The following is a 24,350-nucleotide window of genomic DNA, read 5'->3' as shown; positions in this document are numbered from 1 at the left end:
TCCTGTCTCTGTTGAGGTTCTCAGTAAATTCCTCTACTTTTCCCCTAAGTTTATTGAGCATCCTTATAATCAGTGTTTTGAATTCTGCATCTAGTAGATTGCTTGTCTCCATTAATTTAGTTCTTTTTCTGGAGTTCTGTTGTTTTCATTCGGGACATGTTTCTTTGTATCCTCGTTGTGGCTACTTTCCTTTGTTTCTATCTATGTATTAGGTAGAGCTGCTATGTCTCCCACTCTTGATATAGTGACCTCTTGTAGTAGGTGTTCTGTAAGGCCTATTGGCACAGCTCCCTCATTCACCCGAGCTGAGTGCTCCAAGTGTTCCCCTGCCCTGGTGTGGGCTGTGTACATCCTCCTTTTGTAGTTGCACCTTGATTGCTGTAGACATTTCAGTTGGAGGTATTTACCTCAAGGCTGATCAGCTGTGAAGACTGGCCACAACAATTTTGGAGGATCTGCTGTACTGCAGCTCACCCCATGGAGCAGAACTTAATTGAGTGGGGCTCAGGTACCCTCAGAGTCACTTTCTGAGTGTGTTGCTCATGGAGGTGGTTGGATGGTGCTTCATTGTGGTGTGAAGCCACCTACTGGGTGGGCAGGCTCTGGGGCTTCTGCAGAGGTGTAGGCCAACGTCAGCTGCCACCTGTGCCCTGCCTGGAGCTATGTGGCATGGGCTGCAAAGTGATCTGCAGATCGCTGTTACTCATGCTGGCTGGGCTGGGGGTGCCTGGGAGACGCCGAGCTGTGAACCAAGGCCAGCTGCCACTAGGTGCCAGACCTGGGGCCACTTAACAAGAGGTACAGGTACACAGAGGCCAGATGCTGCTTGTTTGAATGATTTAAGGAACGTTGGCAGCATGAGCCAAAACAGACCATTTGTATGGAATAGCCACTGGAAACAGCTTGTGTGGGCCCACAAGTTGGATGGGGCAAGATCTCGGAGAGTTACCCCATGGGACTAACAGTGTTAGCCTGGTAGTTGGAGACTCAGATATGGCACCAGCATAGTGACTCTTTGCTTGCAGGGGGTGGGGGGATTGCTCAGCAAAGGAATAGTGCCTTCAGCACTTCTCTCTGGTAGTAAGTTGTCTCTGTGTCTCTTGTCCTGGTGCCAAAAAACTTAGTTCCTCCCATATGTCCTTGGGTGTTTCAAGCTGCTGCCTCAGTGCTGGAGCTCAGAGTAAGTCTGAGTAAGTATCCGGGGGCCGTTTAAGAGGAATGCCTGGGACTCTAGGATCCCTTTATCTCACTCAGCTACAATGTCTGCTGGTTTTTACAGCCAGAAATTATGGGGACTTCTCTCTCTTCCTGGCACTGGAATCCTTGGCTGGGGAGCGTAGTGTGGGACTGGGACCCTTGCTTCTCAGATGGGACCTCTGCAGCTGAGATATTCCTGCTGCCACATGTGGATGTGAGACCAGCTCATTCTATGTCTCTGCCCCTCCTACCAGTTTCAGTGTGGCTTCTTTTTTCTATCTTTATTTATATGACTTCTGTTCAGCCAGATTTCAGGTGTTTCTTAATGATCGTCGTTCTGTAGTTTAGTTGTAATTTTGATGTACGTATGGGAAGTTCCAAGTACTGCATTTACCTACTGCCATCTTGACCAGAAGCCTAAAGTTTTCTAAATTTTCTACATCGATTTATTCAATATATTAAGATGAAAAAAGCTTCATCAGTTATACCTACATGATCTAGTTATTGCCACCTTAAAGAGCAGGCATAAATTATGGTTTTAAAAATATTGTATAGAAGTCATAACAATCAAATGGAATGTATTTAGGTCAAAAGAGGTGTTTTTTTAAAATACATATTTTTTTAATCCTCACCTGAGGATATGTTGATTGATTTTAGTGAGAGTAAGGGAGAGAAAGAAACACCAATCCATTGCCTCCTGCGCTTGCCCTGATGGGGGACTGAACCCACAACCTAGGTGTTTGCCCTGACTAGGAATCAAACCTACAACCTTTTGGTGTTCCAGGTGACACTCCAGCCAGCTAAGCCACCTGGCCAGGGGAGGTTAAAAGAGGTTTTAAAAGACATGAAAGCCAATAGTAGTGTGTGGAATTAGTATGAATTCTGATTCAAACACATTTTAGTAAAAAGTAATGAGAGTTTGAAGTTTGAATACTGCTATGTTTGATTATTTAAGGAATTATTAATATTTATGTTTGATAATAGTTTTTTGGTTATTTTTTCCCTTGCTAACATTTTTAATAGTCTAGAATATTTAAATTACACTCTAGATCACTCATGACATTGAGCATTGTGGGTATGTTTTGAAGAAGGATTCCTCTCTTTCAGAGATACACACTGAAACATTTGAGGATGAAATTATTATATATTGTACTTGAAAATAATACAAAATAGGAATACACAGGTGGTGGTGTAGATGAAACTAGACTTGGCTATGAGTTGAAATGGTTGAATCTGTGTGATGAGAGCATGGGAATTCATTATGATTATTTTGGCATATGTTATTTTGGAAATTTTCCAGAAATAAAAATAAGAAAGATATAATAGAGGTTAAATTGACCTTTTGCAGTATGATCTACGACTCTATAACTCCCACTTCTTATGTGTTTCTATAGGAATTTTTTTCCAATTATTTCTGACTTCTAAATGCAATTTTGGAAGACAGCCTGTTTCTAAGTTGAGGACTGCCTCTGTTTTTTGTTTTTATTTTTTTAATTTAATTTATTTTAATTTAATTATATTTTAGTCGTAATCTTTTTTGTACTAAATCTTGTAGCAGAGTTCCTTTGGGTTGGCCAAAAATTTTGTCTGTTTTTTTTTTTTTCCCCCTAAGACGGCTCTAGTAGCACTTAGTTGTCTTTAACTTTATTTGAAAGAATTTTGTTAGATTTTATTGTGATAGCTGTCATATCAGTGTGCATTTAAACAAAACTTACCCAAATCAGTAAATTTTTGTATAGCCACATTAATATTGAAGATGGAAGAAAATATGCAACATTTTTGGCATATTATACTTTATTGTTTCAAGAAAGGTAAAAATGCAAATGAAATACCAAAAAAGATTTGTGCAGTGTATGGAGAACGTGCTGTGACTGATCTAACGTGTCAAAAGTGGCTTGCAGAGTTTCATGCTGGGGATTTCTTGCTGGATGATGCTCCACAATCGGGTACACCAGTTGAAGTTGATAGAGATCAAATCGAGACATTAATTGAGAACAATCAGCATTATACCATGCAGTAGATAGCTGACATACTCAAAGTATCCAAATCAATAAAGTTATTGGTGAAAATGAAAAATGTGTCTTTTATTTTATGGAAAAAACACATGAAATTTTCTACCAACCCATACTTTCAAGGATCAAAGAATTTAAAAAATTGGGGAGAGAAAGAACAAGAAGCCTGAATTAATCTTGTCTTTTCAACGACCAAATTGTCTTATTTTTTTCTTTTTGATATCATTCTTTAAAATCGCTGCCAGCACTATCTATCCTTACTATCCTTTCTGTCTTAATTTTTGTGCAAGTGTAAATTTCTTTTATAAATTTTTAAGAAAGCATAATTAATCCTTCTATGCCTGAATGAAAGTTTACATTAAGATGTGGAAATTTAGGTGAAACAGAATAATGCATTTAATTAATTCATATATTTTTAACTATTTCTTTGGAGGACAGTTGATATCAAACAGTGTTTGCAAGAATTAATTAGTGTTAGAAAACATATTAAAAATCTAGTATCTTTTTATTAAGCATAATCTGTGAAATATTTTTTAGTTTTCTGATTAGAAATGACAGGATGATTTTACAGATTGATTTCTGTGACTTTCATCTCAGGAAATTCCACTGCAGGTGATTTAAAGCAGCCTTTTTAAAATCTAATGTAGTCAAGTTTAGAAGATAAAAAATCCAAGTTAAAAGTTTAAATTAGAAAAATGCATTTTAGGATATCAGTTTGTAAGATGTATTAGTAATTTGGATAAGGTCCAAATTCAAGAAAAATTTATTGAAATTTCCCTGAAAAGCTGTTTAAATAGTTGATAAGCCAAATGTGACTGTCATTGACTAGGGCTCTTCAATACTGACCACTTTTAATCAAAAGTTTGATTAAAATGGTAAAACCATATCCACATTACAAAAAAAAAAGGTAAATAGAGAAAATTCCTGTAATTCCATCATCTTAATACAATTGCTACTATGATTTAATTGTTTCTATCTAATTTTTTTCATATGTATATTTTCAAGTACTCCTAAATTCGAGATCTAACTGTGATGCTAAAACTCTCTGGGATGTATAGTAGTCTTCTGATTTCAGATATGACCTTGGAGTCCTTTAACTTCTAGTTTTGTTGAATTAGACAAATGAAAAGAACTGAAAAATCCATTGAATTTCTTACTCTGAACATCAGTATTATTCCTGTGGGTATCTCAATTATGCTGTGGCTGTAATCCAAGTAGGATCTTGCCTTATATTTTCTCACATACTTTTAAAGAAGTAGAGGTGAAATTTCAAACACTAAGCCATGTTTATTGTCATGAGCTAGCTACCTTAGATTCTATGTCTAGGCTATATCATAATAGCAGCATTCTTAGAACAAATTCAGATAGAATGGATGGATATGAATGAAGAGGTTAAGAAAGAAAAACTGGCAGAATATATGAGTATGGAAGCTAGTAGAGAGTTGCAGTAGTGACTGAGTGGGAAAACACAGTGTTGTTTCTAAACCTGATAGAATTAGAGACTGAATGCATATATTTAAGTCTTAACCCCTCAGTGTGATCATATTTGGTGGTGGGGCCTTTGGGAGGTACTTAGGTTTAGATTAGGTCATGAGGGTGGAGCCCCCATAATGGATTAGGTACCCTTATTAGAAGAGTCAAAGAGAGCAGAGGTCTCTCTCTCTTGCTTTGTGAAAATATAATGATAGCCATCTATAGGCCAAGAAGAGAGCCTTCGGCAAGAACCTAATAATACTGGCACATAGATCATGGAATTCCCAGACTCCAGAACTGTTGGAGATAAATTTTTGTTGCTTAAGCTACCCAGTCTATGGTATTTGTTCTAGCACCTCAAGCTGATTAAGACGGTAATTGGTACCAATAAATGGAGAGCTGCTTTAGCAAATATCCAAAAATGTGAAAGTGGCTTTGGAACTGTATACTACAGCTGGAAAAGTTTGAAAGTGCCTGCTAGAAAGAGCTGAGATTGCTGTTTAGGGACTGCTGATGGTGACTGGCGAGAGCTCAGAATGAAAAGAGGAGACTGAAGGGAAAACCTCCATCTTCTAGAGAATACCTAAATAATCATGAACAGCAGAATGTTGGTAGAAATATGGATTTAAACGCCATTCTGATGAGTTCTCAGATGGGAATGAGGACTTACCGGATGGTGGAGAAGGGCTACCCTTATAAAGGAAAAAAGAACTTGGCTGAGTAGTATTCATGTTTTGGTGTCTTGGGGGGTGGGTAGAACTTGGGAGTAATAAAACTGGATATTTAGCTGAGGAGGTTTCTAAGCAAAATGTTGAAGGAGTGGCTTTGTTCCTTCTAACTGCTTACAGTAAAATGTAAGAGGAGAGAAATGAATTGAAAAGGATTTGTTAAGCAATAAGAAACCAGAACTTAAAGATTTGGAAAATTCCCAGCCTATCCATATTTTAAAAAATAGGGAAGCGTGTTTGGAAGAAAACACCAAGAGTGTGGCTGACCAACCATTTGTTAAGGATGTTAGCATGAGCCATGGACCTAATTATCTCAAAAGAAGCTGGGAAAAGAGGTGGAATTATACCACAGCTGGCAGAAATGCTGCCAGCTGTGACTAAAAGAAACAAAATGGTTTGGAATGAAGGAAGGCTGGGAACATGCATTATCCTTTAAGAAAAGGGAAGAAGGACCCAAAAGGTGATTCAGAGGTCATAAAGACTGCTATTTCCACCATAGGTTCAGATTACACAGGTCTGAGGGAGGGCTACTTATACCCCAGTTTCAGAGGATACGACTTCTGCCCAGCAGAGCCACATGGGCGTGTCTCCACCAAGCTGAAGGAATATCTGTAGGGGTAATGCCATGCCCAGTTGGGTCCAGAGACCAGAGTAGGGAACCAAAGAGATTATTATCAAGCCTTAATATCTAATGGTACTTGCCTGGCTAGGGATTGGACTTGCTTAGGACCTGTTATTCTTCTGATTTTTTTTTAAAGTATATTTTACTGATTATGCTATTACAGTTATCCCAATTTTCCCTCCTTTGCCCTCCTCTGCCTGGTACTCTCCTTCCCTCCAGCATTCCCCCCACTTAGTTCATGTCCATGTGTCACGGATATAAGTTCTTCGGCTTCTCCATTTTCTATACTATTCTTATCCCCTTGCCTGTTTTGTACCTACCAGTTATACTTATTAATCCCTGCACCTTTTCGCTCATTCTTCCCCTTTCCCTTCCCAGCTGATAACACTCCAAATGATCTCCATATCTATAATTCTGTTCCTGTTCTGGTTGTTTGCTTATTGTTGTTTTTTTGTTTATTTGTTTGGTTTATCTTTTTAAGATTTATTTTTAGAGAGAGGGAGAGAAACATCAATGTGTGGTTGCCTCTCACATGCCCCCTACTGGGGACCTGGGCCACAACCCAGGCATGAGCCCTGACTGGGAATTTAGCCAGTGACCCTTTGGTTTTCAGACTGGCACTCAATCAACTGAACTACACCAGCCATGGCTGTTTTGTTTTGTTTTTTTAGGTTCAGTTGTTTATAGTCATGAGTTGTCATATGAATGTTCATAGTTTTGATCTTTTTAGTAAATAAATCCCTTTAAATTTCATAATGCAATAATGAGTTGGTGATGATTAACTCCTTTTGCTTTTCCTTATCTGGGAAGCACTTTATGTACCTTTTGATTCTAAATGATAGTTTTGCTGGATACAGTAATCTAGGTTGTAGGTCCTTCCTTTTTAGCACTTTGAACACTTCTTGCCAGTCCCTTCTTGCCTGCAAACTTTCTTTTGAGAAATCAGCTGACAGTCTTATGGGAACTTCTTTGTAGGTTAACACTCTGCTTTTCTCTAGCTGCTTTTAAGATTCTCTCTTTACCTCTATCTTTAATCTCTGGCATTTTAATTATGATGTGTCTTAGTGTGTTCCTCTCTGGGTCCAACTTGTTTGGGGCTCCCCGTGCTTCCTGGACTTGTATGTCTATTTCCTTTACCATATTAGGGAAGTTTGCTTTCATTATTTTTTTCTGAAATAAGTTTTCAATTTCTTGCTGTTCCTCTTCTCCTTCTGGCAGCCCTATGACTTGGGTGTTGGCATGTTTGGAGATGTCCCAAAGGCTTCTTACACCATCCATTCCATCCTTGCTTTTTTGAATTCTTATTTCTTCTTTCTGTTTCAGTTGATTGCTTATTTATTCCTTATGGTCCAAATCGTTGATTTGAATCCTGACTTCCTTCCTTCACTGTTGATTCCCTGTATGTTTTTCTTTATTTCACTTAGTGTAACCTTCATTTCTTTCTTTATGTTGTTGACCAACTCAGCAATTCTCTGAGCATCCTGATCACCAGTGTTTTGAACTCTGCATCTGATAAGTTGGCTACCTCCATTTTGCTTAGTTCTTTTCCAGGGGTTTTATTCTCTTCCTTCATTTGGGCCATATTTCTTTGTCTCCTCAATTTGGTAGCCTTGCTGTGTTTGTTTCTGTGTTTGTTTCCGTATTAGGTAGTGTTGCTTTGACTCCCTGTCCTAGCACACCTGTTATGTTGTATGAGGAAGAGCCTTTGGTATTTGCCAGGGCAGGGCAACCCACTTCACTACTTCGTGGCTCTGTGTGAGGGGAGGGTTCAGAGAGAGCACAGTGCTACTGCCTGGCTTCTGGAGGTTTGCTTGGTACTGTCACCCACTTTCTGTATGTGACTGGCGCCCTTCCAGCTGTTGCCATGGTGGTGAATCCCAGCGTGGATGGTTTTGCATACGTTCTGAGTCTGTGCAGGCCCTTTAAATGGTCTCTCCTGAAAAACTGGCAGTTTCTTCCTCTGCCTCAACCCCAACTGGATTTTACAGCCAGAAGTTATGGGGCTTTATCTTCCTAACACTGGAACCCTGGATTATGTGGCCTGACCTGAGGCTGGGATTGCTTGCTCCTAAGGTATCCTTCCTGATTTTTATCCATGATACGTGAATGTGGGACTGCCCCTTAAACCACTGCTGCTGCCTCTCCACGCCATACCACATCTCTTTGCCTCTCCATTCCAACTCTATATCTCCGTGCCTCCTACCTATCTGGATGTATGTGGCTTCTTTAAATCCTTGGGTTTTGGACTTCCCAAACAGTTCGATTTTCTGATAGTTCTGGATGTTTTTTGTCTTGAGGTTTAGTTGTAATTCTTCTTGTAGTTGCACATGGAGGTGAAGGATGTCTCTACCTATGCCTCCATCTGACCAGAATCCCTTTCTTCTGATTTCTGATTTTGGCCTGTTCCACCATTGTATTTTGGAAGCATAGAAATTGTCTTGTTTCACAGGTTCATGTCTGGAGAGGGATTTTGCCCCAGGATGAATTGTATCCAAGTCTCACCTAAATCTGATTTAGCTAAAATTTTAGACCTTAGAGTTTATGTTGAAATAATTAAGACTTCTCCTGGGCCCTGGCTGGTGTGGCTCAGTGGATTGAGTGCTGGCCTGAGAGCCAAAGGGTCACGGGTTCAATTCCCAGTTGGAGTGCACACCTGGGTTGAGGGCTGGGTCCCCAGTGCGGGGTGCGCAAGGGGCAGCCACATGTTGATGTTTCTCTGTCTCTCTCTTTCTCCCTCCCTTCCCCTCTTTCTAAAAAATGAATAAATAAAATTAAAAAAAAGACTTTTGTTGGGATGGAATGAATGTATTTTGCATGCAAGAAGGACATGAATTGGGGGGGGCAGTGAAAGAATGTATGGAATAAATACTTTTCCTTTCAAAATGGATAGGTCAGATACTTAAGAGATGCGGCCTTTGGGAGGTAATTAGGTTTAGGTGAGGTCACAAGTGTGGAACTCCCATGATAAGATTAGTGCCTTTATTATCTAAGAAGAGGGAAGAGAGACCAGAACCCCCTGTTTCTTGGTCATGTGAGGGTATAGCAATAAGGTGGCTCTTATTTAGCAATCCAGGAAGAGGGCCATCATCAAGAACCTGATGATGCTCTTACCCAAATCTTGGAATTCCCAAACCTCAGAACCATGAGAAATAACCATTTGCTGTTTAAGCTGCCCAGTCTGGTATTTTATAGCAACTAGAGCAAAGTTTGCAAATATTTTCTTCCTTTCCTTAGGGTGCATTTTCACTATGTTGAGTGTGATACAGTAAAGTTTTCAAGTTTGATGTAGTCTAATTTGCCTATTTTTTTCCTAGTCCTCACTTAAGGATATGTTTATTATTGACTTTAGAGAGAGAGGGGGAGAGAAATGTTGATGTAAGAGAGGAACATTGATTGATTGCCTCCCATATATGGGCCAGCTGGGTATTGAACCCACAACCTAGGTGCGTACCTTGTCCAGGGATTGAACCTGCAACCTTTTGATGTATGGGACAACACTCCAACCAACTGAGCCACCTGGCCAGGGCCCATTTGTCTATTTTTGCTTTCATGATCTTTGCTTTTGTTGTCATGTCTTACATATCATTAATAAGACCAATGCCGTAAAGTTTTTCCTCTGTTTTCTTCTTAAAGTTGTATAATTTTGGGTCTTCCACTTAGATTTTCAGTTAATTTTGTGTATGGTATAAGTTACGATTCTGACTTTATTTTGAAAAAAAAAAAAAACAAAAACAGTTTTTCCATCACTATTTGTTGACGAGACTGTCCATTGTGTGGTTTTGACACTTCTGTTGAAGATCATTTGACTATATACATGAGAGTATTTCTGGCCTCTCTATTCTTTTTTGTTGGTGTATTTGTTTTGTCTTTATGCCATCACCACACTGTTTTGATTACTGTGGCTTTGTAATATGTTTTGAAATCAGGAAATCTGAGTCTTCACATTTTGTTTTTCTTTTTCAAAATTATTTTGGCTATTCAGGGTACCCTCGACATGCCATATGAATTTTAGAATGAATTTTTCTACTTCTGCAAAGAAAAAAAAATGCTATCTAGATTTGGCAGGGATTGCATTGTGTTTGTAGATTGCTTTGGTTTGTATGGGCTTAACAATATTGTCTTCCAATCTGTCAACACAGGATATCGTTCCAGAATGTCCTCTTTAATTTCTTTTAGCAATACTTTGTCAGTTTTCAGTATACAAATCTTTCACTTCCTTGATTAGATTTATTTTTAAGTATTGTATTCTTTTTGATGCAATTGTAGATGGAGTTTTTTTCTTAATTTCCTTTTCAGATTATTTGGTTAGTAGAAAGCTGATAGTAGCTTTCTACTACTATAGATAGAAAGCTGCAGGGGTGTATCCATAGCTGATAGTTGCGGGTACACCCCCAAAAACCTGAATTTACTTACAAAAAATTGTGTATTTATTCCTACATGTTTAAACTTTCGTCACCTTCAAAGTACTCTCCATTCAACAAAGTACACCTATCAAGACATTTTTGCACTGCTCAAGACTGTGAACTCGATTTCGATGCCTTTTAGAAAAGCCTTGTGCTGTTTTTTGTTTCACCTCTTCCACGTTGGGAACACCTTTCCCTTTGAGGACTATTTTTTTCTGGGGAAACAAAAAGGTCACTTGGGAAGAGATCAGGTGAATAGGGAGGTTGGAGCATGGGAGTCGTACCCTTTTGCTCAAAAACAGTTGAATACCCAGTGCTGTGTGGGCAGGTGCTCTTGTAAATCACCCATCATGAAATGGGCAAACACTTGGAAAGAGTTTGCAAAAAAAATTTACTGAACGTGAATGAAGCTTCTCACAACAATACTAGCTGGTACACTGATACAGATGGGTTCTTAGAACACTCACCTAGCAGGGGGTGCCTGTAGTATAAGGGACCCACCCTCCAGATGATAGTTCTGGGGTTTTTTTAGTCCCCCCTCATATTCTAAATATGTGGTATTTTTCAGTTACATATGTTGTAAATATTTTTCTGTCTGATTTACTCTCTTAAAGATATTTTTTAATAAGAGACCTTAATTTTAATGAAGGTCAGCCTATCATTTTTTTCCTCTGTGACTTAAGAAATGTAATTTATACCATGTTTGAAAAATCTTTGAGTTCCCCTATATGAAGAAGTTCTTTTGTGTTTTCTTTTAGAAGCTTTTTTGTTTTACTTTTACATTGAGATCTGTAACCTGGCATTAACATTTTAAAAATATTGTTTAATTTGACATTATTTAACATTTCAAACTTACAGAATGTTGCAAGAATAGTACAAAAACATTCAGCTTTTCTTCCCTCAAATTCCTGAAATTTTTAAAATATATATTATTGATTATGCTCTTACAGTTGTCCCATTTTTTTCCTCTCCTTTTTTCTCCTCCACCCTGTACCCCCCTACTCCCACCAGTTCATGTCCATGGGTCATACATATGAGTTCTTTGGCTTCTGCATTTCCCATACTGTTCTTAACCTACCTCTCTCTATTTTTTACGTACCATTTATGCCTTTTATACCCTGTACCTATTCCCCCATTCTCCCCCCTCCACCTCTCCACTGATAATCACATCCCTCCATGTGATCTCCATTTCTGTGAATCTGTTCCTGATCTAGTTGTTTGCTTAGTTTTTGTTTTTTTTTAGGTTTGGTTGTTGATAGTTGTGAGTTTGTTGTCTTTTACTGTTCATAGTTTTGATCTTTTTTTTCTTAGATAAGTCCCTTTGACATTTCATATAATAAGGGCTTTGTGGTGAAGAACTCCTTTAACTTGACCTTATCTGGAAAGTACTTCCATTCTAAATGATAGCTTTGCTGAATAGAGTAATCTGGGGTGTAGGTCCTTGCCTTCCATGACTTTGAGTTCTTCTTTCCAGTCCCTTCTTGCCTATAAGATTTAAAAAAAAAAAAATTAGTGATAATTTTATGGTGGAGCCTTAGGTTTTCAACAGGGCAGGGCTACCCGTGGTGCTCTATGTGCGGGAGGTGTCAGAGGGAATAGCACAGCTTGCTTGGCTCTCGGCTGGCTTTTAGTTACTTCCTCTGCTACCCACAAGCAAGTAAAATGCTTCTGGTGCTGATTCCTGGGTAGGTGGGCTGTGTATGTTCTAGGAGCGAACTCTCCTGTGAGGCTGGGAGTTTCTCCTGCTGCTGCAACCCCCACAGTTTTTTCCGTCAGAGGTTTTGAGGCTTTATTTCCCTGCCTTGGAACCCTGGGTTGCTCAGTCTGTCTCGCTCCCCAGTTGTTCCTTCCTGTTTATCCACATGCAAAAGTGGGACCGCCTGACCTGGTTCTCCAGCAGCTACAGTGCCTCGAGTCCTCTCCACCCTAGCTGCCTGTCTCTGCCCCTCCTCCTGGTCTGGATGAATGTTTCTTTAACTCTTTGGTTGTTGGACTTCCATACAGTTCAATTTTCTGGCAGTTCTGGTTGATTTTTGTTTTTAAATTTGTTGTTGTCCTTCTTTTGGTTGTGCAAGGAGGCAAAGTGTATCTACCTATGCCTCCATCCAATTCCTGAAATGTTAACATTTTAGTATATTATTACTATAAAGTTAGGCGAATATCGATATACAGATATAGATGTAAACAGTAATATGCTGGAGCCTTCTTGTCCTTGTACTCAAAAATTGTTAAAAATTCATGAATTTTCAGTTTGATTTTTAAATCATGATAACCTGGAATAGGCCGTGGAGGAATATTTCATGGAAATTAGAGAACATAAGAAATCACTCCTTCCTTTTTTTTTTTGCTTCATGTATCATACATTACATTACAAAAAACAAATAGCCCTAGTTGGGTGGCTTGGTTGGTTGGAGTGTCAAGCTGTACAACAAAAAGTTGCAGGTTCCATCCTGGTCATGGTACATACCTAAGTTGCAGGTTTGACCCCCAGCCAGGGAGTGTACAGGAGGCAAATGATCCTTGTTTCTCTTTCATGTTGATGTTTCTCTCTCTCTCTCTCTTTCTCTCTCTTTCTCTCTCTCTCTCTCTTTCCCTCCCTCTCTACCCCTTGCCTCCTCCCTCCCTCCTGTCCTCTTTCTAAAATCAATAAACACATCTTCATGTGAGGATTTTTAAAAAGCAAGTAAAGATAGGTTAACTTGAAACAAGTGGGTGTTTCTAGTCACAAAAATAAGATGAGAATGTAAGAAGTGAGTAGTAACAAAATTAGAAGACATTTCTTGAAAGAAACTAACAGTGTTCTCTCTGTGCAGGAATGAAAGGAATTTTTAGCTTTCTAAATGCAACATTTCAGCTGCGTGACTGAAGTTTATGATTTGCAAGCTGAAATAAAACCAGCTACTTTGCATATTGTGTGATGAATATGGCCATATAAGAAATCAGTTCATAAATGAAACTTTTGATGTGTTATAACTTTATAAAGAATAAAATTGGAGATAACACTTTTATGGGATGATAATATAAAAACATAGCATGTGCCTTCAGATCCCATTTATAATAGCATTTTTCTTGGAATTCATTGGAGGTTCAGAAGAAATTTGTATTTGTTAACTTCCAGCCCACCTCTTGAAACCAAATTATGGTTGTAACTTCAGCATTACATTCTAAATTTAAGTTATAATGGTGATTTGCAATTTTAGTTAAATGTATTAAAATATTACAGATAGAATAAAATGACAAAATAAAAATTATTCAATGGTTACTTTAAAAAATTACTAATTTACAAAACATGAATTGCTTATAAACTTTTAACTGTGGTTAATCCTGTTAGTCCTGAGTTAGCTTCCTTAAAAGTGTTTCTTTTTTTTCTTTAAGGTCAACATATTTATTTATTTTCTTTCTTCTTTTATTGTTGTGCCAGTACAGTTGTCTCCATTTTGCCCTTGCTACTCCCTCCCATAAAAATATTTCTTCTTAAACTAAGTTATGTGACATGCAAGCGCAAGAGTGAAAATAATATATTGACTATTTCCCATCTTACAATTCTTTGTATAGTTCACAGAGTGAAATTATTTGACATGATTTAAAGTACTCAGTGATTTTATTGAACTTTAAGAAATAGAGCAGTAGAGATTAAGCCAGAAGTTAGATTTGTGTTCCCCATATATATGTGTGTGTGTGTATATATATGTGTATGTATATATATGTATGTATATCTATGTACATACACATATATACACACACATGAGTATACACAATAGATAAGTATATAAATATATATCTTGTTATATCTACATTGTATGCATTTTATGAGAATGTTTTGTACTATGGTTTTATGTATAAAACCTTGAAGTAGATACCTGTATTGGATATTTGTAAAAATCTTGTAGCAGTTTTTATATATCTAAATAGAAAATTGTTTTTAGGTTAAATCAACTTGTACAAGAGTTTCTGCAAAGACTCAAGACTTTAATGTCTTATAAAAGCTCAACATTTTGCACTACTGAAATTGTAGAATGCTCCAAACATCCAAAAATGTTTATTTTGCCTTTCAGTGTAGAGTCAAGAAAATTTGTGATTGAACTCAATTGTGCTCATCCTGTCATGTAATTGGCTGATGTTTTATTGGTTGGCATTGTATATGGTAGACTAATATTACGTACGTCAAGTCCTTTACTTTTTGTATCAGGGATATTCTGTTTATAGTTAAGAGTTTCTATTGTAAATGTATGTGCTTTTATCACTGAAATGATAGGGTTTGTTATAAAGTGGGTATCATTTAGAAAAGAAAAATAAAACTGGAATGGTAGGAGACCAGAGTGAGAACATAAAACTTGAAGGGTCTTATTCTGATTCTGAACAGATTTTTCTACTATTTTGATCTCTCTGAAGAATCAATGAAAAATCATAATTTTGGAGTCATCATCCTAGAGACTGGTAGGATGATGTGAGTGGATTGGGTGTTTATTATCACCTTCTCTCCTCATAGGAAAAAATTAGTGATAGGATTGCTTCACTCAATTATTGCATTTTAGTGCTTATCCCTGTGTTTAACTAAAAAATGATGGTGGTTAAATAAATAGTGTACAGAGATGAAAGGGATAGAGAAAGAATTTAAGTAGAAGCTGCTGACAATACTGGCTTTATTATATGTATCTTAGTTTATTGTATACATTGACAGACAGTTGGTTAAGTTGGAAGAAATGAATTCCCATAAATCTCCGTTGACTAAAAAGTAGTCATAGAATATTGTAAAAATTTCCTTTGATAAGAATATCTCTTTAGATTAAGGAATAAGACAAATCTTGGGGCTCTTTCTGGAGCACACTCATACCTTTCTTCCCTCTCAGCATGCATCATTACTTTTCTCTCCTAAACACTAAGGTTTCCCACAAGACTTGCAACCAGGGGAGCAACAGGCAGCAGCATCTCATCCTGCACTTACTCCCTGAACCTGTTTCCAAGGCACTATTTCAGTGAGCTTACTTTTCAGTGAGCTCATACCAGACCACTGTGGCTCACTTATTTCTTACATTTCTAGAGAGCCAAAGCAGAGCACTGCCCAAGCTCTTTCTTGTTCATTCTTCTATCTTAGACTCTTCAGTGAGGTGCAACAGCCTCGTCTTGGCTCACTTCCTTCCTATACATTGTTCCAAAGCAGAGCACCACCTAGGCTCTCTTCTGTTGCTTCTTCCAGCCTAACTCCTTCCTTTGTTTCACTGTCCCCAGCCTTAATACATGTATTCTCAAAATTAAAAAAAAATTAAAAAAGGATAAGACAGATCTTGAATGTATTATATTTTAATATATTTTTAAGGATATGTACACATTGCTATATATTTTTGTTTTTCAGAGTTGGAGAGTTATCCGGTATATTAATGTCTTATTGATAATGGCAGAACATCCACCACTACTGGATACATCTCAGATTTTAACTAGTGATATTTCTCTTCTGTCTGCCCCTATTGTAAGTGCAGATGGAACACAACAGGTAAGGAAACCAATGTTTATCCTCATGTCTAGTACACATGTATTTCTTTCAAAAGAATGTATAATGTTAAATGGAATTAAACTTCACATTAGTGGGTTCCTCTTAATTCATGTATTATTTTTTAATGTATTTTTTCCATTACCATTTATCCCCCTTATACTTCCCTTCTCCCTCTTGCCCACTGTCTCCACACTATTGTCCATGTCCGTGAGTCCTTTATCCTTTTTTGCTGGATCCCTGTACCCATTAAACTCCCTGCATCAGTAGCTGTTAGCCTGCTCTCTATCTATAAATCTGTCTCTATTTTCCTTGTTCAGTTTGTTCATTAGATTCTACATTCGAGTGAAATCATGTGGTATTTGTGTTTCTCTGAATGGCTTGTTTCACTTAGCATAATGTTCTCCAGGTCCATCCTTGCTGTCACAAAGGGTAAAATTTTCTTCATTTTTATAGCAGAGTCCATTGTGTAAATGTCCCATAGGTGTTTTAGCCACTCATCTATTGATGGCTGCTTCCATATCTTGACAAAGGTGTAAATAGTGCTGCATGAACATAGGGGTGCTTATGTTCTTTCGGAATAGCATTTTGGGTTTCTTCGGATATATTCCCAGATATGGGATTCCTGGGTTAAAAGGCAGATCCATTTTTAATTTGTTGAGGTATCTGCATACTGCTTTCCACAATGGCTGCACCAGTCTGCATTCCCACCAACAGTGAAAAAGGGTTCCTTTTTCTTCACATCCTCACTGACAGTTGTTGTTTGTTGACTTACTAATGATAGCCATTCTGACATGTGTGACGTGGTACCTCATTGAGGTTTTAATTTGCATTCATCTGATGATTAGTGACGTTGAGCATATTTTCATAATATCTATTGAACATGTGTGTTCTTTTTGGAAAACTGTCTGTTCAGGCCCTTTACTCATTTATGAATTGGGTGGGTTTTTTTGTGTTAAGTTTTATAAGTTCTTTATAAGTTTTGGATATTAACCCCTTATCATATGTATTGGTAAATATGTTTTCCCATTCTGTGGGTTGTCTTTTTATTTTCTTGATGTTTCCTTTGTTGTGCTAACCTTTTTAGTTTGATGAAGTCCCATTTGTTTATTTTTCTTTTTCCCAGTCTAACATTTAGGTCTTTAATCCATTATGAATTTATTCTTGTGTGTGGTGTAAGAAGGTGGTCTAGTTTCATTTTTCTGCATGTATCTGTCCAATTTTTCCAATACCATTTATTGAATAAACTAGCCCATTGTATTGTGCTTGCTTCTTCTGTGAAATAAATTGACTATAAAGCTATGGGTTTATTTCTTTCTGGGCTCTCTCTTCTGTTCTATTGATCTGTGTGTCTGTTTTTATGCCAGTACCTACTGTGGACAGTACAGCTTAATATTAGGTAGTATGATTGCTCCAACTTTGTTCTTCTTTCTCAGGATCGCTATAGCTATGCAGGGCTTACTGTGCTTCCATATAAATTTTTGATATATTTGTTCTAATTCTATGAAATCTGTCATTGGAATCTTGGTAAGAATTGCATCGAATCTATAGATTACTTCGGGTAGCATGGACATTTTAATGATTTTAAATTTTCCTGTCTATGAACACAGTATGTGTTTTTACTTATTTGTTTCTTCTTCAGTTTCTTTCTTCCGTGTCTGGTCATTTTCCAAGTATACATCTTTTACACCCTTAGTTAGATCTATTCCTAGGTATTTTATTCTTTTTGAGCAATCGTGAATGGAATTATTTTCTTATTTTCCCTTTATGATAGCTCATTGGCATATAAAATGCGGCTGATTTCTGGCTGTTAATTTTGTGTGAATTCATTGCTGAATTCATGTGTCAGTTACATTGATATATGAATTGCTGAATTTATATATCAGTTCTAATAGTTTCTTGATGGAATCCTTTAGGGTTCTCTGTGTATAGTAAGTATCATGTCATGTGCTAATAAAGATAGTTTTACTTTTTCTTTTCCAGTTTGGATGCTTTTTATTCTTGTCTCATAGCTAAGACTTCCATTACTGTGCTGAATGAGAGAGGTGAAAGTAGAAATCCCTACCTTGTTCCTAATCTTAAGGGGAATGCTTGTAGTTTTTGCCCAGTGTGGATGATGTTGGTGGACGGTTTGTCATTTGAGGCCTTTATTATGTTTAGGTATGTTCCCTCTTTCCACTTTGCTGAGAGTTGTGGTCATAAATGGGTACCGTATTTTTTCAAATGCTTTTTCCGCATCCATTGATATGGTCATGTGGTTTTGTCCTTCAGTTTGTTTATGGTGTATCACATTTATTTATTTGTAAATGTTGTACCAAACTTGCATTCCCAGAATAAATCCTACTTGATTATGACGTATGATCTTTTTGAGGTATTGCTTTATTCGATTTGCTCTTACATTGTTGAGGAGATTAGCATCTATGTTCATCAGGGATATTGGCTTATAATTTTCGTTTTTTGTAATGCCTTTATCTGGTTTTGGAATTAGGATGGTGATAGCCTGATAAAATGAGCTTGGGAGTCTTCCCTCCTCTTGAATTTTTTGAAATACTTTGAGAAAGAGAGGTGGTAGTTCTCAGAATGTTTGGTAAAATTCCCCTGTGAAGCCATCTGATCCAGGGCTTTTGTTTGTTGGGAGTTATTTGATTACTGCTTGAATTACACTAGGTATAATCTGTCTATACAGATTCTCAGATTCTTCACAATAAGCTATAGAAGATTGTATGTGTCTGTGAATTTATCCATTTCATCCAGGTTGTTCCATTTGTTGGCATATAGTTGTTCATATATGCTCTTACAGTTCTTCGTATTTCTTTGGTGTCACTTGTTCTTCTTTCATTTCTGATGTTACTTATTGGATCCTCTTTCTTTTTTCTTGATTTGATTCTGATTAAAGGTTTGTCAATCTAGTTTATATTTTCAAAGAACTAGTTTTTTTGTATCTTTTTTTTGAGACTCTATATTGCTTATTTGTGCTCCGATCTTTATTTCCTTCCTTTTACTAACTTTGAGCTCTGTTTGTTGTTGTTTTTCAGGATCCTTTAAGGGTAAAGTTAGATTGTTTATTTGAGCTTTTTGTTTTTTGTTGAGATAGGCCTGTAATGCTAAGAATTTCCCTCTTAGGAATGCTTCCCCTGTGTCCCACAGATTTTGGGTTGTTGTATTCTCATTTTCATTTGTTTCAAGGTACCTTTGATGTCTTTCTGATCTCATTGTTGACCCATTTATAGTTTAATAACATTATTTAGCTTCTGTGTCTGTATTTTTCAGTTTTCCTGTTGTGATTGATTTCTAGTTTTATATCATTGTGATCAGAGATGGTGCTTCATATGATTTCAGTTTTCTTAAATTTATTGAGACTTGTTTTGTGTCCTAATATGTGGTCAATCCTAGAAATTGTTCCATGTACACTTAAAAGTATGTAGAATATATTCTGCTGCTTTGGGGTCACATGCTCCCATTATATCAGTTAAATCCATTTGATTTAGTGTGTCGCTTAAGGCTACTGTCTCCTTTACATTTTCTGTCTGGAAGATATATCAGTTGAAGTCAATGGGGTGTTAAAGTTCCCTACAAAGACTGCATTTCTGTCGATCTTCCATTTATGTTATCAAAATTTGCTTTACATGTTTAGTTGCTCCAGTGTTGGATGCTTAAATGTTTACTAGGGTTATATGCTCTTGTTGCATTGTTCTCTTTATCATTATGTAGTATCCTTCTTCATCTCTTACTATAGCCTTGGTTTTAAAGTCTATTTTGTTGGATATAAGTATTGCTATTTTAGCAATACTTTCTTACCTTTCCATTTGCATGAAATATCTTTTCCCATTCTTTTAGTGTATGTTTATCTTTTGGTCTGAGATGGATCCCTTGGAGACAACGTATGAGGGGTTACCCAATTCAGTGGAATTTATTTATTAAAAATTGTGTATTTATTCTCATTTAACCTTCAGTCACTTCAAGCTATTCTCCATTTGTTGCAGTACACCTATCAAAACATTTTTTCCCTTGTTCACAAAACCATTTTTGAACCCATCAATTTTGATGCCTTCTAGTGTTTCTGCCATATTTTGTTTCACCATTTCCTCATCAGTAAAATGTTTCCCTCTGTGGACTATTTTCATTGGGGGAAATAAAAACAATGTCACTGGGGTGAGATCAGGTGAATAGGGAGGGTGGGGGACTGAGCTTGTAAATTACCCATTATTAAATGGGCAAACACATTTTAAGAATCTTCAAAAAAATTTTTAAGAAAAAGAAGGAGCCTACTGCAACTTCTTACAATAATGCCAGCTGGTACACTGATACATATGGATTCCTAGAAGACTCAGATAGTGGGGGAAGCGCGTATTACATAGGGTTCGCCTTTCAAAAGAATATTCCGTTTTTTCGGGGTGGGGGTTCTCCCCCCATTTATGTGAATCTTGTTTTATAATCCATTCAGCTACGCTGTGTCTTTTGGTTGGGGCATTTAAGCCATTTACATTTAAGGTGATTATTGATATACATGTATTTATTCCCATTTTATTTTTTAACTGTTTTTCTGTTTTCTTTTTTCTTCTTTTTGAAGCAAGCCCTTTAACATTTATTGCAGTACTGGCTTGGTGTTAACACATGTCTTTAGGTTTTTCTTGTCTGGGAATCTATTTCTCCTTCAGTTTTAAGTGGTGGCATTGCTGGTTGTAGGTCTTTGTGTTTCAGCACCTTGAATATTTCATGTCAATCACTTGCCTGAAATGTTTCTGTTGAAAAATCAGATGATAGTCTAATCATCAGATAGTAGACTATCAGATGATAGTCTAATTGTGGCTCTTTTGTAGGTAACTAACTGCATTTCTCCTGCCGCTTTTATTATTCTCTCCTTGTATTTAAACTTTGCCAATTTAATTATGATGTACCTCGGAATAGGTCTCTCTCGGTCCATCTTGTTTAGAACTCTCTGTGCTTCCTGGACTTATGTGTCCTTTTCCTTCACCAAATTAGGGAAGTTTTTGGTCATTATTTCTTCCAAGCAAGGTTCTCGATCCCTTGCTTACTCTCATCTCCTTGTATTCTCATGATGCAGATGCTGTTATGCTTCATGTTGTCCGAGATGTTTCTTAAGCTCTCTTCATTTTTTTTTAATTCTTTTTTTTTGTTTTTGCTGCTCTGCTTGGGTGTTTTTTTCTACCTTGTCTTCTGAATCACTGGTTCCATCCTCTGCTTCATGTTTATTCCTTCTAGTGCATTACCTATTTTGGATATTGCATTCTTTGTTTCTGACTGGTCCTTTTTTATGGTTCCTATGCCTTTTTTCATGATGTTAAGTATCTTTATAATCATTACTCTAAACGCTGATAAATTGCTTGCCTCCATTTCATTTAATTCTTTTTTTGGAGCATTACCTTGTTCTTTTTTTTCCCCAGCCTGTTTCTTTGTATTCCTGTTACGGTTGCTTCTTTGTATTTATTGTATCTGTGTATTTGGTAGATCCACAAAGAGTCTGGTGCAGAACTATGTCAGATGCTGCCTGTGACTGGCCCTGGGCAACTTCTTTGGAGCTATGAGCAATCCACAGCTGGTGGCTCCCTCTGCTGGGCCTGTTTATGTGCAGAAAGAACCAAGCTGTGCACTAAGGCTGGCTTTTACCAGCCCTGAGCCCAGGGGAGGGTCAGCCAAAGTCTCAGAGCTCCCGAAGAGATCCACCTCCACTGTTAGGCTTAACCACTGATACAGACTCCAGCTGTACTCAGTGACCTGGCCTAATCGCCACAGTGTCTAGCAAGAGGGATTCCTGAGGGTAGGATTATTACTTCCCCTTGAGGTTGATGCCTCATGGAGTAGAGTGCTGTGCTGGAGAAAGATAGCTTTTGCAGTAGGGGAATGACTCAGCACAGGGATCCTGGAGGTTGTTCCTTCAGCTCTCTCCCCAAATCACCAGCCCCTGACTCTAGTCCATTCACAGTCTCTAGTTCATTCTTCCCTCCCTCTGCCAAAGCCAAGGTTAAATAGCTGCAGACAAAATTCTGTGCGTTGGTCCTTAAAGAGGCTCTCTGCATCTCTAGCTGTCTCTGGTGGACAGAAACCCTGCTGCTTTTCAAAGTATCATTTTGCTTTCTTTCCCAGTTTGGTGCTGTGGGCTGGGTTGCCTAGCCTGGGGTTTAGACCCCGTACGTCTCAGGGAGAACACCCCTGGCTGCTGAAATATCCCTCCAGTACTTCAGCTGACACCAGTAGATGCCCAGCCAGCCCTCTCAACACTTCCTCTGCACTCCCTACCAGTCATATTGTGGTGAAGTTGTTTCTTCAATATACTCTTGGTTGTAAGGTTTCTTTCTCTCCAGCTAGTAGCCAGTTGACTTATTCAGAATTATTCTTGTATAATTTAGTTTTAATCTATTTTGGCCCTGGGAGGAGGTTAGGGTAGCTTCCATTTAGTCCTCCATCATCTTAGGTCTGGTCCCCTTTAATTCAGGTATTGAACTCCAGTTCAAAATGTTGTTTTGGTTCCATAAGACAGTGAAATAATGAGACTATTTTTGAAGCTACTTCTAAAATGTCTGAATGTAGTCATCTCTGAGTGTTTTTTTTTTCTTTTTTTAAGTATATTTTATTAATTATGCTATTACACTCATCCCATTTTTTTCTCACCTTTATTCACCTCCGCCCTGTACCCTTCCTCCACCAGCATCCCTCCTCCTTAGTTAATGTCCATGGGTTGTACATATAAATTGTTTGGCTTCTCTTTTTCTTATACTGTTCTTAACCTCCCCCTGTCTATCTTGTACCTACCAGTTATGCTTCTTATTCCCTGTACCTTTTTCCCTATTCTCCCTTCTCCTCCTCCCCTCTGATAACTCTCCATGTGATCTCCATTTCTGTTCCTGTTCTAGTTGTTTGCTTAGTTTGTTTTTGTTTTTAGATTTGGTTGTTGATAGTTGTGAGTTTGTTGTCATTTTACTGTTCATATTTTTGATCATCTTCTTTTTCTTAGATAAGTCTCTTTAACATTTCATATAATAGGGCTGGGTGATGATGAACTCCTTTAGCTTGATCTTATCTGGGAAGCACTTGATCTGCCCTTCCATTCTAAATGATAGCTTTGCTGGATAGAGCAATCTTGGATATAGTACCTTGCCTTTCATGACTTTGAATACTTCTTGCCAGCCCCTTCTTGCCTGTAAGGTTTCTTTTGAGAAATCAGCTGATAGTCTATGGAAACTCCTTTGTAGGTAACTCTCTTCTTTTCTCTTGCTGCTTTTAAGATTCTCTCCTTCTCTTTAATCTTGGGTAATGTAATTATGATGTGCCTTGGTATGTGTTTCCTTGGGTCCAACTTCTTCGGGGCTCTCTGAACTTCCTGGACTTCCTGGAAGTCTATTTCCTTGGCCAGATTAGGGAAGTTCTCCTTCATTATGTTTTCAAATAAATTTTCAATCTTTTGCTCTTCCTCTTCTCCTTCTGGTACCCCCATATTCAGATGTTGGAACGTTTAAAGTTGTCCTGGAGGTTCCAAAGCCTCTCCTCATTTTTTTTTTTTTTTTTTTGCATTCTTATTTCTTTGTTCTGTTCTGGTTGAATGTTTATTTCTTTCTTCTACTCCAGACTGTTGATTTGAGTCCTAGTTTCCTTCCCTTCACTGTTGGTGCCATGTCTATTTTGCTTTATTTCACTTTTCATAGCCTTAACTTCTTCCTCTATTTTGTGTCCATACTCAAATATTTCTGTAAGTATGCTGGTTACCAGTGTTTTGAACTTTCCATCTGATGGTTTGGCTATCTCCTCGTTGCTTAGTTCTTTTTTGGAATTTTGATCTGTTCTTTTATTTGGGCCATATTTCTTTGTCTTAGTGTACCTGTTATGTTGTAAGGGGCAGATCCTTAGGTAATCCCCAGAGTGGGTCAACCCATATCCCGTCATTGTGGTTCTGTCTGTGGGGGAGTGGTGAGAGAGTGAACAGTGCCACTGGCTAGCTTGCTCAGCTCACCCCGCTTTCAGTGACTTCCCCTGCTATTCACAAGCATATTGGTCCCTTTTGGTGCTGATTCCTGGGTGGGTGGGTTTGTATACGTTCTAGGACACCATGGGTCTCACCAATGAAGTCTCCTCTGAGCATTTCCCTCTCTCTCTGCAGCAATTCCCACCGGTTCTTACAGCCAGAGGTTTTGAGGCTTTAGTTTCCTGTGCTATAACCTTGGTTTGCATGGTCTGTCTCACTCCCCAGTTGTTCCTCCCAGTTTTCCCCGCATGAGAACGTAGGAACGCCCCACCTGCCAGCTGCCACCTCGCCCATTTGATTGGTCTCCTTGCCGTCTGATCTCTCCGTCTGGCTGCCTGTCTCTGCCTCTCCTACCAGTCTGAATGAATCTTCTTTAACTCCTGGTTGTTAGACTTTTATACAGTTCAATTTTCTGGCAGTCTGATTGTTTTGTTGTTTTTTTTAAAATA

General features: G+C 37.9%; 1 protein-coding gene across 9 annotated transcripts in view; it reads left to right on the top strand.

The window, feature by feature from the left end:
- FNDC3A (fibronectin type III domain containing 3A) overlaps positions 1-24,350 on the top strand; it is a 220,035-nt gene that overhangs the window by 20,518 nt on the left and 175,167 nt on the right. For 8 of the 9 annotated variants that reach the window (XM_024569673.3, XM_024569683.3, XM_045202567.2 and 5 more), the window contains one exon: positions 15,789-15,926. The exons of the other annotated variant lie outside the window; for it this stretch is intronic. In XM_024569673.3, coding sequence (XP_024425441.2) covers positions 15,828-15,926 — 99 coding nt within the window. In that variant the 5' untranslated portion in view covers positions 15,789-15,827. The remainder of the gene's footprint in view (positions 1-15,788; positions 15,927-24,350) is intronic. 9 annotated transcript variants of the gene reach the window in all.

The sequence above is a fragment of the Desmodus rotundus genome, chromosome 13, assembly GCF_022682495.2.
Source record: "Desmodus rotundus isolate HL8 chromosome 13, HLdesRot8A.1, whole genome shotgun sequence".
Lineage (NCBI taxonomy): Eukaryota > Metazoa > Chordata > Mammalia > Chiroptera > Phyllostomidae > Desmodus > Desmodus rotundus.
Note: the sequence above shows the minus strand (reverse complement) of the source record. Positions and strands in the feature narration are given on the sequence as shown.